This window comes from Nicotiana attenuata, unplaced genomic scaffold (genome assembly GCF_001879085.1).
Source record: "Nicotiana attenuata strain UT unplaced genomic scaffold, NIATTr2, whole genome shotgun sequence".
In the NCBI taxonomy this organism is placed as follows: Eukaryota; Viridiplantae; Streptophyta; class Magnoliopsida; order Solanales; family Solanaceae; genus Nicotiana; species Nicotiana attenuata.
The window spans coordinates 8,673-26,430 of NW_017672598.1; the positions used below are offsets into that span (position 1 = coordinate 8,673).

The 17,758-nt window shown below is 37.9% G+C and overlaps 3 protein-coding genes and 1 pseudogene across 8 annotated transcripts; 2 read left to right on the forward strand and 2 right to left on the reverse strand.

The window, feature by feature from the left end:
• The first annotated feature begins 259 nt into the window (after positions 1-259).
• On the forward strand, positions 260-4,300 carry LOC109213812 (PXMP2/4 family protein 4-like). Its single transcript, XM_019377648.1, has 4 exons — positions 260-747; positions 2,562-2,790; positions 3,464-3,588; positions 3,817-4,300. The coding sequence occupies exons 1-4, from the start codon at positions 412-414 to the stop codon at positions 3,898-3,900; spliced, it is 774 nt and encodes a 257-aa protein (XP_019233193.1). The 5' UTR covers positions 260-411; the 3' UTR covers positions 3,901-4,300.
• A 632-nt stretch (positions 4,301-4,932) lies between these two features.
• Positions 4,933-6,684, forward strand: LOC109213813 (extensin-1-like). 2 transcript variants are annotated; one of them, XM_019377650.1, is made up of 2 exons: positions 4,933-5,445; positions 5,560-6,684. In XM_019377650.1, exons 1-2 carry the CDS (start codon positions 5,006-5,008, stop codon positions 6,386-6,388), a joined length of 1,269 nt encoding a protein of 422 aa, XP_019233195.1. In that variant the 5' UTR covers positions 4,933-5,005; the 3' UTR covers positions 6,389-6,684. The 2 variants fall into 2 exon arrangements, with proteins under 2 accessions (XP_019233195.1, XP_019233194.1); XM_019377649.1 differs by having other exon boundaries at positions 4,933-6,684.
• Positions 6,685-7,330: 646 nt separating this feature from the next.
• LOC109213810 lies at positions 7,331-11,351 on the reverse strand. 5 transcript variants are annotated; one of them, XM_019377642.1, is made up of 3 exons: positions 11,233-11,351; positions 8,193-10,630; positions 7,331-8,060 (listed from the first exon to the last, which is right to left on the reverse strand). In XM_019377642.1, exon 2 carries the CDS (start codon positions 10,613-10,615, stop codon positions 9,551-9,553), a length of 1,065 nt encoding a protein of 354 aa, XP_019233187.1. In that variant the 5' UTR covers positions 10,616-10,630; positions 11,233-11,351; the 3' UTR covers positions 7,331-8,060; positions 8,193-9,550. The 5 variants fall into 5 exon arrangements, with proteins under 5 accessions (XP_019233187.1, XP_019233188.1, XP_019233191.1 ...); XM_019377643.1 differs by having other exon boundaries at positions 8,193-10,652; positions 11,233-11,322; XM_019377646.1 differs by lacking the exon at positions 11,233-11,351 and having other exon boundaries at positions 8,193-8,319; positions 8,583-11,212.
• Positions 11,352-13,157: 1,806 nt separating this feature from the next.
• Positions 13,158-14,181, reverse strand: LOC109213805 (annotated as a pseudogene).
• Between the last annotated feature and the right edge of the window lie 3,577 nt (positions 14,182-17,758).

The window sequence follows — 17,758 nt, forward strand, 5'->3', positions numbered from 1 at the left end:
AAAATTGTATTTGGACATAAAAATAATTTTTGAAATTCATCTTCAAGTTGAAATTAAAATTTTGATGGTCAAACGTTGATTTCAAAAAAAAAAAATTAAAAAAAGTGAAAATTTTGTATGGCCAAACGGCCCCTAATTTATTACACAAACATAGAAAAGCAAAAAATTATTCAAGTGCGAGTAGGAATGTACACGTGTATGAAAATTAGGGAAGCGCTTGGTAAACGACGATGACCTTACCTTATTTTGTCTTCTACACTTTGTAGCAAAATTGCTAACTAGTTCCCTTCCTCTGCTACACATCTGACCACTGACCGCTCACTTCTCTTTCCTACTACAAAAAATAGCCTCTTAAATACAAACCACAAAATACACCTGGGGTTTCTCCATTTCTTCTCCGCAAATACAAAGATGTGTGCTTTTTTCCTCAGAAATGGTTCTAAAGCCCTCCACCATCTCTGTAAAAACCCCTCCATTGAACCTTTGAATTTCAAGAACCATATTGTTCATCACCAACTTCAACATTCTAAAGTCTATTCAAGATTACCTCAATCTTTTTACAGGAAAAATAAGGAACTTGTTGAGTTGTCAAATCCTAGTTTTCTGGCTTTCTTTTCAGGGGTTTCAGCCTCTGTTTCCAAAGTTGGGTTCGTGGGTTGGTACTTAGAAAAGCTTAACTCTCGGCCCATTCTCACCAAGAGTATTACTTGTGGCCTTATTCTCACTGCCGCTGATTTATCTTCACAGGTACTTTATTCTCAGCAAAGATTCTTTTTATTTCACTGGAAATTTCTTACTTTGACTATTTGTCCTGGTTTTGGCATAATACTTCTGTTCTCGTTTACTATATATGTAGGTTTTTAGATTCTTTGGAAGTAACTTAGTTGGAAAATTCATTATTGTTGAAAAATTCATTATTAGGATTAAGAATCATGTATGTTGTATGAATACATTCTTTGTCATGCCAAAAGCACACAAATTCGTCCTATTGTTGTGGTTTAGTGATAAAGGGTTTACTATTGCAGAGGTTATAATATAGTTGTTGCATAGAATTTGTGTATTCTTTCTTTTTAACTTCTTAATCAAACGAGAAAAATGATCTTGACCTCTTTCCTTTCCTCCCTCCTGATACTTTTTTCACCTTAATTAAGCATATAGCTGAAATGGGGCAAACCGTCGTTCAACCAGAAAAAATAGCTAGGTTATGCTAAGTTCCCGGTAGAGTTACTCTTAGTATTAGGTATAGGATAAGTGATCTTAAACCTATGAGTAAGGACTTATCCCAGCAGCTCTTAGATGTCTCTTCTGCTTCTCAAATTTAATGCATAGAGAATAGTGCGCTGTAGCAGCTACGGTCTATGTCTATCCATACTGACCATACCTTTATTGAATCTTTCACCTATAAAGTTCAGAACTAACTTGCAATTGCTTCCTAGTATTTTTCGGTTTCTTTACATTCCGAACTGTTGTAGTCTCACGCAAATCCACTCTACCTAACGTATGCACTATTCAAAGTCAGTTGTGGCTTCTGATTCATCTTCATCTAGAAGTTCGAACTATAGGACATACACTATTCTTCCTGTTTGTGACCCGTCTCCACTGTGGATCCAAGTGATAAAAGGCATCTATAAGAATAGGACTTCTTGAATAAGTTCATGAGGTGCAACTGCAGCATGGGTTATCATAGAGGAGTCGACTTAGGAAATGACTCAACTTAAATGTCAGATGTCACACTGCGAGATGAGGATGTGAGTTGTCTGGTCGTGCAGTGTGCTCATCTTGTTACCAGAATGAAACCCCAACTTGACTCGTGATGAAGACTCCTTCGACTCGCTCGGCCAATGTGAATGTTAATATTAGAAAAAGATGCCTTAAAACATGTTATTGAATTGAGTTAGAGGTCCCTTTCTTTCCTACTACTTGACCTAGAAGTTTATAGATTCTTTCGCCTGGGATTCCCCGAGTAACCAAACCAAAACCTTGTCATTTCACACAGAAAATGGTTTGTGTAGTGTTTGACACAGACGAACAATCAGAGTACATAATTGAGCTTTTTGCCATTATGTCTTTCTGTCCAGCATCACTGGAAAACCGCTCTTATGCATCTTGGTCGGTGGTGGACAAGAAAACCCACCTAAAATTGGAGATTCTATTTTCCTTAGTGTTGAAGGAGCATGGGCTTCTAATCTGCTTCATCTCCTTGCTGATTAGCTATCTTCTAGTAGTAGCTGGAATAAGTACATTAAGCACAAAACTAGCTAGTTTTCCTTCTAGGTGTAGTTGTTGTATCATGTATGGTGTAGTACTAGTACCTATAAATCTCACTTGTCCAAAAAAGAGCCGGTAAATCTTGTTTAACAACACGGCAAAATATCAAAATCTGTTAGTTCTCTGTCATTTTGCTCAACATATAAATATGTAATTTGCATCTCACCTGTCTTGTGCATCATCTGCTCCCCTTTTAGTTTCTCTCTCTATTCTGGTTCACCCGTGGCCGTGGAATAAATCCTTACACGTTCCTAATCGTTTTCCCCGTGTTCTTTGCGCTCTCTATTCTGCAGACAATTGCTGGGTCATTGATGACGCAGTATGATCTCGCGCGAACATTGAGGATGGGTGGTTATGGAGCACTAATTGTTGGACCTTCACTTCATTTCTGGTTCAATTTTCTGTCAAGGTGTTTTCCGAAGCGTGATGTCATCACAACATTTAAGAAAATAGCTTTGGGACAGACTGTCTATGGCCCTGCAATCAACTCTGTTTTCTTCTCCATGAATGCTGCAGCACAAGGTACAAATGAGTCCTTCTTTTAGATGTTCTGAGTTACTTTGGTTAAAATATTTAATAAAAGGGTGTACCTTACTGTCATCAACTAAATAAAGTATCAATGGAGCGCTCTAGATATGGGGAAATTTATCACACTCTTGAACCCACCAAATGAAAGATAAAACTTGTACCAAACTTGTGTGAGAGTGTCGGAGAGGAGGGCAGGTTTAGTGACATGAGAGAAACCAACTGCTAACATCTGGGTTTGAGAGAGTGTACCAAACTCTGTATCACATTATCTCAGAGGTCATGGACCAAAAGAAACTACTGCGAAAACCAGAAAAAGAAATTTAAAATTAGATTAGGAAGATCTGTTTGTTAAAATTGATACAGCATAAGATCTCAGTCAATCTGTTGGCAAGCCTTCTTATGAGTCTTTCCCTATTTTCCTTTTTATTCTTATTTGTCCCTGTCAATTTTTACAGGCAAATGACTGTCCATCATTCATGGTGATTTGGAATTTGAATGTGTTGACAGTTCTCTTTATTTGCTGAATGGATATGAACGAACTAGCAATAATTGTCAACATCTATTTGAACTCTTTTGACTTTTCCTTCTTTTCTTTTTTCTAAATTACATTGAGCATTGACTTTGAATGTGTTTTTCCACTAATTCTAATTATCGGATGATACACCAGGTGAAAGTAGTTCAGAGATTGTTGCCAGACTCAAGCGCGACTTGGTTCCCACTATTGTCAATGGTCTTATGTACTGGCCAATATGTGATTTCATTACATTCAAATTTGTTCCCGTTCATTTACAGGTATGCTCAAGGTCTCATCGACCCCTAATGTCACTATACATAACTTTCGGATGTCTTTTTTCCTGTCATTAGGTTCCAATCCTTCAACTCCCAATTTGAAGAAAATGTTCTTTTTTCTACCTTAATTTTCAGCAGAGGGTTATGTCTCTATCCTTCTCTATAAATAATAATATATATGTATGTCTATTTGAGAACGCAACTAACGAGATGTTATTACTATATTGACAGCCGCTTGTTAGCAACACATTTTCGTACGTTTGGAATGTGTACCTGACATACATGGCAAACCAAGAGAAAGTCTCTACGACGTGATCCTGTATAAGCAGCTGTATCATCTCTTCTCTGCTAACAATTCAGATATTCTTCTTGCTAACAAACTGGCTGGAGGCATACCGTTGGAGTGATTTTCATTCCGTTGACACGTTAGTGTGGTGGAGCAGAACTTCAGCAGAGGCTGTAGAATGTGTTATTTAATAGTTACTTCGTCCGTCATGATTCTTTATGTAAAATCCAAGTTCTAGTTAGAAATCACATATTCCTATATTAGCTATCAGAAAAGAGCAATATCTACTGCAACGGGCAGGCATAGTTATAGAAGATCTAATGAAGATTTTGCGATTGTAGTATCATTCTCTACTGGAGTTCCACTTAACAATTTTCGATTAAAAGTTCCTCGATTACAATTTATTATTGTACCAAATTGTTCTGAATATCAATGATGCATCTATATATATATATATATATTTTAAAATCCTTTTTTTGTTCCCATTCCCTTTGATTCCCCTTTTGTTGGAGTTATTGCTCATTTGGTGTCTCGAACCCACAACCCTGGAGTTATAGGTGGGGATGTTGACCCTTTGAGCATCCCCTCTTGTCACGATGCATCTATATCATGCACATGATTCTCTAGTCTCGCTAAAGTTATAGGTGGGGATGCTGACCATTTGAGTAATCCCTCTTGTCACGATGCATCTATGTCATGCACATGATTCTCTAGTCTCGCTAACTATCCAACTCGAGTTCTCTAGTCTCGCTAACTATCCAACTCGAGTAATCAAGGTTGTCACCAAGCATTCAACCCCCACCCCCGAGGGGGGGGGGGGCAATTGGCTTTCTATTACTATGAGTTATGTCAATGTTAACTTTGGTATGCTTCTTTGTTTTTTCAGATATTTAATTCTTTTTCTGTTCTATTTGAATTAATTTGTCACCAGAAAATGCCTCCCACTTAGTACTGACCAAGTCCTTATTTGGACTTTGCTCTCATCTTAGTGGGTAACCATGAAGCCATTTTATAAATGTCAAGAAAGATGTCACTTTGCTGTATAAAAACCAGAGCTCCCTTCTCAACTATGCAATACAAGTTTTCTAGGTTCTCTCCTTCTCTTCTCCAATTACAGTTGGTTTGCAGATCAAAATGAGAAGCTTAATGAAGCTGGGGCAATGGCCTCTTCTTGCATTTGCTTTGGTAATTTGCTTAGCAGCCAGCACTGTTTTTGCTGACTACTCTTATGGGTATACTTCTCCCTCTACATCTAAGTATGCTGTACCCACCATTCCTTACTACAAGAAACCAGAAAAATCTGCTGAAAACTACAAATTGCCTGTACTTTCAAAGCACGACTATTACAAGTCGCCATCACCAGTAAAATATTACAAATCTCCTTCACCGGTGAAATATTACAAGTCGTCTGCTCCTTCGAAGCAATACTATAAGTCACCTTCTCCTTCAAAGCAATACTACAAGTCGCTATCGCCGGTAAAATATTACAAATCACCATCGCCAGTTAAGTATTACAAGGCACCATCGCTAGTAAAGTACTACAAGTCTCCAACCCCTTCAAAGCAATACTACAAGTCACCATCGCCAGTAAAGTACTACAAGTCATCATCGCCGGTTAAGTACTACAAGTCTCCTGCTCCTTCAAAGCAATACTACAAGTCGCCAACCCCTTCAAAGCAATACTACAAGTCACCATCGCCAGTAAAGTACTACAAGTCATCATCGCCGGTTAAGTACAAGTCTCCTGCTCCTTCAAAGCAATACTACAAGTCACCATCGCCGGTTAAGTACTACAAGTCGCCTGCTCCTTTAAAGCACTACTACAAGTCACCATCGTCAGTAAAGTACTACAAGTCACCATCGCCGGTTAAGTACTACAAGTCACCTACTCCTTCAAAGTACTACTACAAGTCACCATCGCCAGTAAAGTACTACAAGTCACCATCCCCAACAAAATATTATAAATCGCCTGCTCCTAAATACTACAACTCACCGCCACCAACAAAATATTATAAGTCACCAGTTTATTACAAGTCTCCACCACCACCAACTTATTATGGAAAATCACCTTCATACTACAAATCACCTCCACCTCCTCCTAAATACTATGAAAAAACACCTTCATCCTACAAGTCACCTCCACCTCCTCCAAAATACTATGACCAGTCAACTCCACCTCCACCAAAATACTACGAGCAATCATCATCTTCTTACAAATCTCCACCACCTCCACCAAAATACAATGAGCAACCATCTTCATACTACTCTTCACCGCCACCACCATCACCAAAATACTACGAGCAATCACCAATTAACTATAAATCTCCACCTCCACCTTATTATGAATCACCACCACCTCCACCAAAGACCTATAAACAATCGCCATCATACTACTCACCTCCACTTCCAACAAACTATGTTAAACAAATTTCCAACTTTGCCTCACCTCCACCGCCTAAAAAGTACGAGCAATCTGCCACCTATGCTTCACCTCCACCCCCACCAACCTACTACTAATATTCAAGTCGTTCACTTCCATAATTTTCCACAACTTCCTTGACGATTAACTCATTTTCATCCTCCTATTTGGAGCAATTCCATTGCCTCTGCCAACTTTTTTTTGTATGCTTCCCGAAATGATCGACGTTGCTTGCTTTGTGTTCTTGTCTTGTAATAATATGTAACTGTATTATTTGAGATTTAAGTAAGATGCTTGAGATCTCCATCTGTTTGGCTCGTTGAATCAAAAGATTCTTTTGGTGTATTTCTTGAGAATTATATTAAAGCTTACTACTCTCTTTTTCTTTGTCTAATATTATTTGTGCTAATCGACTGAATTCTTTCCCAACTCTTCGGAAGTATTAATGAACCTTTTCTAAATTTTACTAGTCCCGGAAGTTTCACTTAATTGATTTGGTTTTCACTTAACAGATTTTGGTAAACTAAAAAACAAGTTATTTAGTATCAGCTGGTCTAAGTTTTCAATCAAAGAGAACTTAGTTGTGGTGACTTTAATTCAAGGAAAGATTCTTGTTATTAAAGAAATCAAAGTCTTTGATGGCAATTAGAAGAGTAGATGCTGCAATAATTCAAGAAGAATGTGCTGAAAAATTGCAGTTAAAAGTTGCAGGATTTGAGAAAGAATTGCGATGAAATTTTCCACGAACGTGACAACACAAATTCGCAAGAATTAAGGGAGCAACCAGTTTTGTCTTTGAAGTTTCTTTATCAGATCTCTGAGGTTGAGAGAGATCATCCCTCGCAGTTACCAGAACAGAGATTTACACAATCAAATAGTTAGGACGAATGGTTCAACATTATATTGAGGAATCTTAAGATCTATGCACTGACTGTAAAAAGAGTTCTGTGATCAATCACTTATAAGGAAATTACAAGTAAATCTCTGATAAACATCAATTTGTAACATGACAAAATAAGTAACTAACATGCCATCACCGGTTAAACTACACTTATATGCAAATAATTGTTATACTATCCGTGTATAATAACATTTTTTTATGTATCAAGATGGAGGAGTTGGTCAATGTACTAAGGGAGTACAATTGCACCAATATGTAAAATGTTTAAGTTTATCAAAAAATGAGAGAGAAATCCAATAGTCCCATAGAGTGTGAAGGAACTCAAAAAGGCAATTGAAGTACAAGCATTTATATAAAAGTGTGTGTATAGCTACTACTGGATCTCAAAACGAGGAGTGTTTCTTTCCTTCCATATTACCCATAGGATGCGAGCAGGCATGTTGCATCAGAATATGTTGAGCTTTTATCCATTTTCCTCCCCAACCAGCTAATGAGAGATTTCCTTAGTTCTCCTGGTATTTGATTTAACATCAAAGAGACAGGATTCATTGCAATACCTGAGTATCTTTTGGGCAGTGCAAAAAGTGAGCGTTGATATCCCCCATGAGTTGCAGGAGCAAAGGTTAACATCTGCTGCTCAATGTAAAACCTCTTCTCTGCAGATCAACTAAGCCAGGCAACTGACCATGAAACAGACAACCTTGAGGGGAACCATACAACAACAACAGCAACAACAACAACAACTTTGTTAGTCCCAAGCAAGTTGGGTTTGGCAATATGAATCCTTGCTGACCATGTCACTGCATTTACAGCTGAGCCTCCACTCTCACTGCTCCTCGTACAGCTATCCTCCTATGTGGTTTTTACATCTACTATATGAAACACGCAATGATAATCAGCTATTAGATGGATGCATAAACATAGATAGAAGAAAGCTCATCTTCATGTTGTGGAGGAATTATCAAGACGGAAGAGATGAGTCTGATATTTAATGTGCTTACCTTATGGAGCGCATTTCTATTCCTTTTGAGTTCAAATTCACTCGTGTACACAGAGAATTTCTTAGATTGCCTTCATTGCAAGACAACACAGAGTTTCCCTTGTGCGTGGATGTGCAGAATTCTGAACCTGCAACAAGGCTGTCAGAATATGTGCATACATACCACAGTAAACGTTTAGAGCAAGTTGATGTAGAGAAGTGTTAACAGTAAACGTTTAAAGCCACTTCATCTACAATCCGATGGTAGCCAACAGGAAACTTTCAAAGTGCTGACAACAAGGTGAGATTGAAAATAAATAATTAAGATAAGAAAATATACCATAGCTTGAAGAATGAAGATAGACTTACAGAAGGCTACCAGAAGCAGCCAATCATGGAACTGCGATGTTACCTTTTGAAGCCAATACTGGAATCATATCACTTGAAGGCTTGAAGCCACCAATAGGCATCTCATTCACCAAACTCAGTTCAAACTCAAGAATTTAAGGGCAAGAAGTGCATGCCTCAACCTCAAACATATACAGGGCTTTGTCATTTAGATGGACTAGAAAGGAAGGATGAAAAAGAAAAAAGCCCCGCCAACATACAGAAATGCACTAACAAGCAAACAACCAAGAAAGAGTAACAATTTGATATGCTAGCGACCGAAGACTGCCAAAAGAAAATCAATCTTTGAAACATGATGTTAGAAAGCAGCCAATAATGGAAGCATATGTCACTTGAAGCCACTGATCAGGCATCACATTGGACAAACGTCAGATCAACCTCAAGAACTTTAAGGGCAAGAGTGCATGTCTCTCTATATTTTTTCGTCTGTACAGGAGGAATGCACTTAACACTCCAACCCAGGAACAAGAAATACAATTTCCTCTTGACTTGACATAGGAAAAACAATCCTTGCCTTTATGTCGCAAAAGTCAATTCATCAAGAGACAGAAAACGGGAAAAAGCTTTGGAGCTGAAAGCACTCGTTAATGGTTAGAATTTGGGTCACTAGCTAACTTCTCAGACTTACAATAGTACAAAGCTGTTGGAACTATATGCTTTATTTCATGAAAACTTTTCATAGAAGACCCTATCTGTAAAATGAAAAATGACTTAAAACCAAGAGCTTGTTAAACAATATCTATGAGTAATTTGTAAACATGTCCCTCAAGGGACCAATCCTCCTAGAATACAAATCTCACCCCACGATATCCGACAACTTCCTACAATATTCACATGCTTATTCCTTTAACAATTCTCACGGATTCTTCATTTCATGGGAAATGATGAGAAGTACCTCATCATCAAATTAGAAACAAAACGCCTGAAATCTCCACTTATCCATCACGTAACAAGTTGATGGCGATGAGCTGTTTATTCAGAAGCGCAAGCAAAGACCTTCTCAAGTAGTGTGGACCAATCTCCCCCAAGTATACGAGGATTTCTCTCCATTGCTACTCGAAAATCCAACATCCTTGCACATGAGGATTTTGTTTGTCTTTCTGTATGATTCCCAGGATATTGACCATACCATCCAGGCAATATTTGAGTATTACGATGTCTGACGCGTTCATTTCTATGTTGTGAACCAGCCAGTCCTATGCAAGGTTCAATCAGTCTTTTCAAGAATGCATCTAAACTATTATTTAGCAGGTTAGCACAGTCCAACGATATGCCAAGCCCCTCCGCTTCTAACTTCCGCTCCAAACGGCTTCTTAGTGATCTACTACCAGGCAATTCTCCATGGTTTTGACAAGTCTCCAGACTAAAGTTATATATAGATCCACTATGGAGAGCTTTTCGAGCACCACCTGCATTCACAGAAATTCCAAAAGGGGCAGTGACAGGGCTTCTGCTTTGTATGCTTGGACTTCCAGCACATTGTTCAACTTCTTCCCCATCTTCTACAGATGCAACTTCAACTGGAGGTCTGCTACCAAGAGAATGCAATTCTGTGGCACTTTCCTGTTCTTGTATCCTAGGCGTTGCTTCTTCACAAGTAATAGTAGGACTCTTCCCAAGTGGTCCAAGAGGACTACGACGATCATGGAACCTTCTGTCTCTACTAACTGGAGACCTGGTTTTGCGAGGTGATGAGGGAAATGCATCACCATAGAGCGACTGCAGACAACTCCTCTGATAACCATTCCCGACTTTGATGCTCAGAGATTCTTCAGCCTTTTTAGGTTTCGGTGGAGGAACCTTAGCCGAAGAGGCATTTTTCAATATGGATAGAAGGAGACGATTATGTAAGTGGATATTCTCTCTTCCAATAGTTCGAATGCAGGACTTGTCGAAGTCAACCTTGCTCAGTTTTGAACTAAAAAATCTTCTAAGCTCGTTGAAGTACTTTTCAGCTCTCTGCTGTCCAATCTTCCTACATATTAGATTTCTGAGCTCTAATGCATCAACTCGAGTATAATGGTTGTTGGTCACCATTTTCACTTGAAACTCCTAACACACAAAATGCCAAGACCTTCGTGAATTCCAGCAAAGAACAGAAACAAATAGCATCATTTACTACCAGATACCCAATAATACATTTTCCTAGTTTCCATTGTAAAAAAGTCAATTTTTCAGGACAGATCACAGGAAGCTAATTAAGCTTGCAAGTTCATACTTAATTACCAATTAACAGAATCTATGAATTAACTAGACCAAGACAATGTCAGCAATTCTTTCCTAGCTCCAAATTAAAATATGAAACCAATATGCATTCAAGATGAAGTTTTTACCCAATTTAGTAATTTCAAAGTACAATTAACCTCATCGACAAAAATTAAGATTAACCCATTTGAGATTACTATCAAACGAAGTAAAATTTAAAAGAGAAAAAGGAAGCTAAACCCAAATTCAGATTAAGCGATTGAGGATCATAGAGAGCGAAAGCACAGAAGGATTAAGCAAAGAATAAAAGTTAACTAAAACTAAAGACAATTTTAACATTTGACAAGAATTAAAAGAAACCCTATTGATGATTAACGAGAAGACTAAAACTCAATTAATTGAATTGAACTAATGACAGGAATGAAAAGAGACAGAGAATAGGAATTGACCTGTGTGGGTCGAGGCGACGTTCAAGGTGTTTACTCGAAGTTGTCTTTTATTTATTTTTAATGTCTGTTTGAGGTATGCTTTTGCGATCTTTTCCGTCTTTTGTATATACTAATTTTTGGTTTATTTGTTGAGTAATGAACATAAGCCAAACACGAAACTATTTTCTTATGTATAAGCCTCAATTTCACACGTGGGATTTTCTTACGTCATGTTTGTAAAATGAAAGTGAATGATTACGTTTCATTAGGCCGTGTTTGGTGTTTTGTATAAGGATCGACACGGTCCCGTCTTCTTCCTCAACCAAGTGGCGGCAAGTTTAGGCACCGTATAAAACGATGGAGTATGTATATTTGGAGAAGTTTTTATATTAATACCCCTTAATAACTAATTTTAAATAAACTACTTTGCTTCCATTTGATCCCAAAATAGTATCCATATGTTGTTTATTTGCTTCACATATATCTCGAATTCTAGCATTTCTTTACAAAACTAGCCTATCACATGGTAACCTGGTTCTCTATAGGTTGACATGTTTCTTTCAAAATAAAAATCTATGTAAATCATATACCAAAGCCATGACGACATAGGGTTAAAGAACAGGGAAAGTCCAAGTAATGTGCTTCTTACTTGTGTCAGAGTAAAAAAACCATTATTTTTATACAGTACTACATGATTGATCAATGTTGTTGACCTCCTTCAACAACATGTATGATTTGCTAAACTTGTTTTCTGTAAGTACTAATATAGTATTATGAAATAAATTAGCTGTTGTTGATTAAAGAAGGTGATAAACCAATAATCGTACTCTGTTCAAATAATAAACCAGATAATCTAAAAATATGCATGTTAGCGGATAATTATTATTATTATTGTGAATAAGAGATCAAAAACTTCAAAGTCTAACCAAATAGCCCTTCTTGACATGAAAGTACAAGAGTATATTGTATGACCTGTTTCAGTTGGCGACTAGTGGCTTAAAATTTGGGGTAAAAATACCACCATTAATGCCATCCTTCAAAAAAATAAAGTTTTTACAATTGTCAAATTTAAGAGATAAGAAAAAACGCAGGTGGAAAAGGCTCCGAGGTTGAAGAGAAAGAGCAAGTGCCCAAAAATGTACACATTGCAGCATTCCAAACGCAGTGAGACTTCATTTTGAACTTCAAAAATGTGGCTTGACAAGAACAAACTTTGCATGTAAAGAAGATCCAACTGCATTACTCTTCAGTTCTACAATCCAAAACTTCTAAACAGATGCTGAGATAGTTATCAATCAATTTTTATAGAACAATCAGGATCTGCAGTTCACAAGAACTTTGTACAGATGTAATATTCTTATTCAACACTTGATTGCTGCCTACACATTTCACAGATGCCTACTTAGGTAACGCGCTGAGTTCATAGATACATCTTCCCCATATGCAAATTAATGATGAGTCTTCTTTCTTTTATGGCATATTTTTAGTTAGCTTGAACTTTCTCTGTATCCCTTCTGATCCAATTGTAAAATATATGAATGTCTTCTACACTAGTTCTGAACTTTCTATTGTCAATGTTCCAGAATCTTGAATTTTTTTTGACTCTGCAAGTAGGCTAAGAAATGCTTCATCAGAAACACCTTGCTCATGCGCTTAAGGTCCTGACAGGTCCTCCAGATCATTACGTGACAAGTTTGTTTCTTCTGGTCAAAGTTAATGCCCTTCGGAAAAAGAAAAAAGAAAAGATGCCAATAACTATGGTTTAGCATGTGATACTCTACATACTGCATACAACTCGCAAGAGCAAACATCTCTTTGAAATACATTTTGGTAACTATGTGACTGTAGCTAAGATGAAGTGGAACACTACTATTCTTCTAGGTTTAGTGGAGACTTGAAGCTCTAACATCCATGAAAAGGTCTTGTGAACTACAAGTGCTTAAGCATTAAAATTGTAGTACAGTATGTGAAGAATCAATGGGATATCTGTCAAACCTTGAAGCAAATATAGAAGGAAGCATTCCCATTTCACCCATTCCAAGAAGCTGGAAGGCGTCATTGCTCGTTTCAGCTTTAAATAACCACATATTAGTCATTGCAGCAGCAGCCTGGATCCACCATTTGGTGAGAAGCCAACAATCAGCATTCCAACTTTTGCAAAACCATCAGTCCACTCACTAGTAATTGAATCCAAAGCTCCTGTTGCAGAAAGAAGTGAAATAAGATATGAAGAAATCACAAAAACAACAGGCCTAAGCAGTGCCTTCGGAAACATTCTACCAGGGTAGTCTACCTCCCCTGCTACAGTACTGGCCTTCCCAACACATGGTATTGATGTATCCCCTCAATTCCACCTTCCTGAAATCCACAATAGACCACTGACTTAGCTTAATCCCAGGAATTGAGAGAATTGCCATTACAGGAAATCAAAAAAGTGAAAACCTTGCAATAAAATAGCTGAAAACCTAAGAATATGCAGGCCTCTATCATTCAACTATTGCAGAGATTGTAAATCTCAATATGGATGGAATTCTTCAACGTAAGTGATTAAAGATGGGAATTGAATGTTTCAGGTGATCCAGGAACAATATCGGGTAAATAGCATAATCCGTAACACCATTAAGTCATTTCCAAAAGCCTTCTTAAAACCCCCAGAAAGGGCCCAAGCTGATGAAATCCAAATACATATCCACCATTTTCAGGAAAGCAGTTGTAACTAGAGCTTCAGATATGCCCAAAAATAAAGGGAGAACCAAGAAACCAAGCAAAGATAGCACCAAAGGCCCAACACTGATCTCACTGAATCTTCAACACCTGAAACTTCATAGAGAATCAAAGCATAAAAGGCAACAAAGTTAACTTTGGATTTGTCAGATTACTTGCATTGTTCTTGGTATCATTCACTGTTCCCTCCTCATGTATCCACTGATAATCCGAAATGGGAAGTTGAAATCTATGAAGAAGCTCCATTTGCCATGGATCGTGGATCTACTTCAGAGGAATTATGAATGGATAAACTGCATCTCTCAAGCTTAACTAAGGTTTGCAAGCTGCAGCATCCTTTCAAATGATTCAGAAAACTGTTTGAAGTACTATATATTGGTCCCCCGGGATTCAAATTCAAGAATATGAAATGGTTGCTCTGATGATGAAACAATTTGATCATGGAGCATATGAGTTGAAAAGAATAAGTTCTGAGCGCCAACAATATGTATAGAACATTAGAACATCAAGTATTTATTTTCTTCTTTTCTTTCCCATCCGCAGAGAAATCGAACAAAAAATTGTTTATTTGGTTAACAACTTGAATATATAACAGATTTTAGAGAGAAAAAAACATCATTGGTGACAGTCACAACAGAATCCGAAACAACATAACAGGAACGGCCGTTCGTTACTTAAAAGTTAAAAGTAAGCTCCACATTTCCAGCCCAACTACAAAATCTATTGAGATAACACTGTATTTATTTTCTTTCTTTGTATTCCTCCAATAGTTTAGCTAGCTTAGTTTGTTAATCAGTTAGTTAGTTAGTTAACAGTAGCTTAGTTGTAGCTTAGCTGTCAAAGTAGTTAAAGTTAGTTAGTGGAGTAGTATCCACGTTTATATATACATCCTTTTGGGATATCAGAAATACACGATTTCATTCTCTCATATATGAGAATCCGGTCCTCATTCTCTCTTAGCTCATGCGAAGCTTCTAGAGTTCATCAATGGAGTCTCTAGTCGAGAGCGAGATTCGATGTCCAAATCCACAAATTGACATGGTATCAGAGCCCAGGAACTTCCGATTCAATCGTTTCTAACATCTCCTAGCTCAAATAATCTGAGCAGTGTTCTTCAATCTGCCATAATTCTCGGTCGATATGTACAGTGTGAGCTTCATCTTATCTTCAATTTTACTTTCCCAAATTCTACTCTTATTTTCTACTCTGTATCTCTTCGAATTTCAGTATGGCTGTTGTCGATCAAACCGATGCGACTGATACTACCACAAATGTCGAAATTGTCGAAACTATTGTCAATTCTGTGTTGGATCCCAGCGATCCTCTCTACTTACACCCGTCAGGACAATCATGGAGCTATGCTAGTTAGTGTGGCCTTCAGTGGAATTGGGTATAGGTCTTGGAGACGTGCAGTTTTGCGAGGTCTTTCAGTTAAAAATAAAACTGGTTTTGTTAGCGGAGAATGTAAGCGTCCTGATCCCCAATCTCCCAAATTTCGGCAATAGGAACGGTGTGATGATATGGTGACCTCGTGGATTTTGAATTCACTCTCAAAGGAGATAGCAGATAGTGTGGAATATGCCAGTGATACTGTTGAATTGTGGAGGGAATTGGAAGATCGATATGAGCAAACTAATGGTGCGAGATCGTATCAAATCCAAAAAGAAATCAATGACCTGTCTCAGGGAGTTCTAGATATTACTGGCTACTACACTCAATTGAAGAAACTCTGGGAAGAACTGAGTACTCTTGAGTGCAAAAATATAGTGCAGCTGCCAGTGTATCTGTGGTGCTAAGGAAAGTATGCACAAGGCTGAGCAGGATAGGAGACTAATTCAGTTCCTCATGGGGCTTAATGAGGTGTACACAGCAGTGAGAGGTAGCATTCTCATGATGAATCCTCTTCCTTTGATGGCACAAGCTTTTTCCTTACTCGTCCAGGATGAAAAGCAAGGTGAAATGAGACCTCCAAATCAGATGGTTGCAGAGTCTATTTCCCTTCTTGCCAATGCCTCAAGAAATGCCAACAATTTCAGGAACAACAACTTCAGAACCAATTACACTCCCAATGCCAATTTTCCAAATACCAATAGGTCAAGGCCTTTTTGTGACTACGGTAAACGCCCAGGACACACTAAGGACAAGTGTTTCAAGCTTCATGGTTACCCTCAGACTTCAAGCAACAATCAAAACCTCAAGTACAATAAGAGCAAAAGAGTTGTGGCCAATGCACACTCTAATTTGTCTGATGAGATGTCTGTCAAAACTGAGGATTTTGGACCCAAGGATGAAAGTTAGAACCTGAATCTATCCAAGGAACAATATAGCCAATTGCTCAGTATTCTTCAGCACTTTAATACCAGCAGTGGAGGAGAGAGTTCACAGAACACAAACCATGGAGCTGGATAAGTAAACATTGCTGCAGGAACTATGAATTTTGCAGGTATGATAACTTGTACGTCCTCTATTGACTTTGGCAAATTATCTTGTAGATGTTTCAGAACTTGGACTAACACATGAATTTTAGATTCAGGAGCTTCAAATCATATGACCTTTAATAAGATCTCATTAGTTGATATTAGGATTTTACTCTATCCTTGTTAGTTAATCTCCCAAATGGCTATAGAGTCAAAGTAATAGAGATTGGTAGTGTATACCTCGCTCCCTAAATTACTCTACACAAAGTCATATTTGTTCCTTCCTTCAAATTTAATCTCATCTCCATATCCTCTTTAACTACACAACTTAAATCCTTGATAGCCTTTACTGATACATGTTGTCTACTGCAGGCCCCTTCAATGAAGAGGCCTCTGGAGATTGGTAAGATCGGGGATGAGTTGTATCTCTTATGCTCCCTCTGTTTGAGGAGTGCTAGCACTGTTTCTACATCTGTTTCATCTTTGTTTCCTGCTTCATTTCATGCTTGTGATGTACATAGTTTGCAAAAACCTTCATCTAGTGTCTGTAATCACAGTACTTCACAAAGTCATTCCTTTTCAAGTGTAAATAATTCCATCTGCAATAAAACACCAGACTGTGATTCTTTCTTGTCTCCTAAGAATGATGTTAATGTATTGTAGCATAATAGATTAGGCCATGTTCCTTTTGCCAAAATGAGAAACATCTCCACCATCCACGCTGCCTTTTCTAATAAGCAACCCTTTCTATGTTCTATATGCCCCATGGCCAGACAAACTAAACTACCCTTTCTCACAAAGCCAGTAGCACCAAACAAATTTTTGACCTTTTGCATGTTGATCTGTGGGGACCCTATCATGTCCCCACACATGCAATTACAAGTACTTCTTAACCTTGGTAGATGATCATAGCAAGTCCACATGGACTCATCTTTTGTCTAGCAAAAGCAATGCTCTGCAGATTCTTAAAGCCTTCATTTCTTTTGTTAAAACCCAATTTCACCTGACTTAGTCAATAAGGTCAGATAACAGTTTAGAATTCACCAGTACAGAAGCAAATTCCTTCTTTCAGACCCAAGGCATTGTTCATCAGAGAACTTGTCCATACACACCACAACAAAATGGTGTGGTTGAGAGAAAATATAGGTACCTTCTTGAGACAGCCAGAGCACTTTTATTTCAATAAACGTTACCTATAAAATATTGGGGTGAATGCATCTTAACAGCTACTTACCTTATCAACAGACTACCTACCACATACCTCAAGAACAAATGCCATTTTGAACTCCTATACAAAAAGAAACCAAACTATTCCCATTTGAAAAGTTTTGGGTGTCTGTGTTTCCCCACTATACCAAAAATACACAGGGACAAATTTGATCCCAGAACTGTGCCTCATGTCTTTA

Excerpts from the sequence above, each read along its gene's own strand:
- LOC109213813 (XM_019377649.1), top strand. The coding sequence starts at position 5,006 with ATGAGAAGCTTAATGAAGCTGGGGCAATGGCCTCTTCTTGCATTTGCT.
- LOC109213812 (XM_019377648.1), top strand. The coding sequence starts at position 412 with ATGTGTGCTTTTTTCCTCAGAAATGGTTCTAAAGCCCTCCACCATCTC. Across the intron at positions 748-2,561 it reads CCGCTGATTTATCTTCACAG|ACAATTGCTGGGTCATTGAT; the intron begins GTACTTTATTCT and ends TCTATTCTGCAG. Across the intron at positions 2,791-3,463 it reads CATGAATGCTGCAGCACAAG|GTGAAAGTAGTTCAGAGATT; the intron begins GTACAAATGAGT and ends ATGATACACCAG.
- LOC109213810 (XM_019377642.1), bottom strand. The coding sequence starts at position 10,615 with ATGGTGACCAACAACCATTATACTCGAGTTGATGCATTAGAGCTCAGA.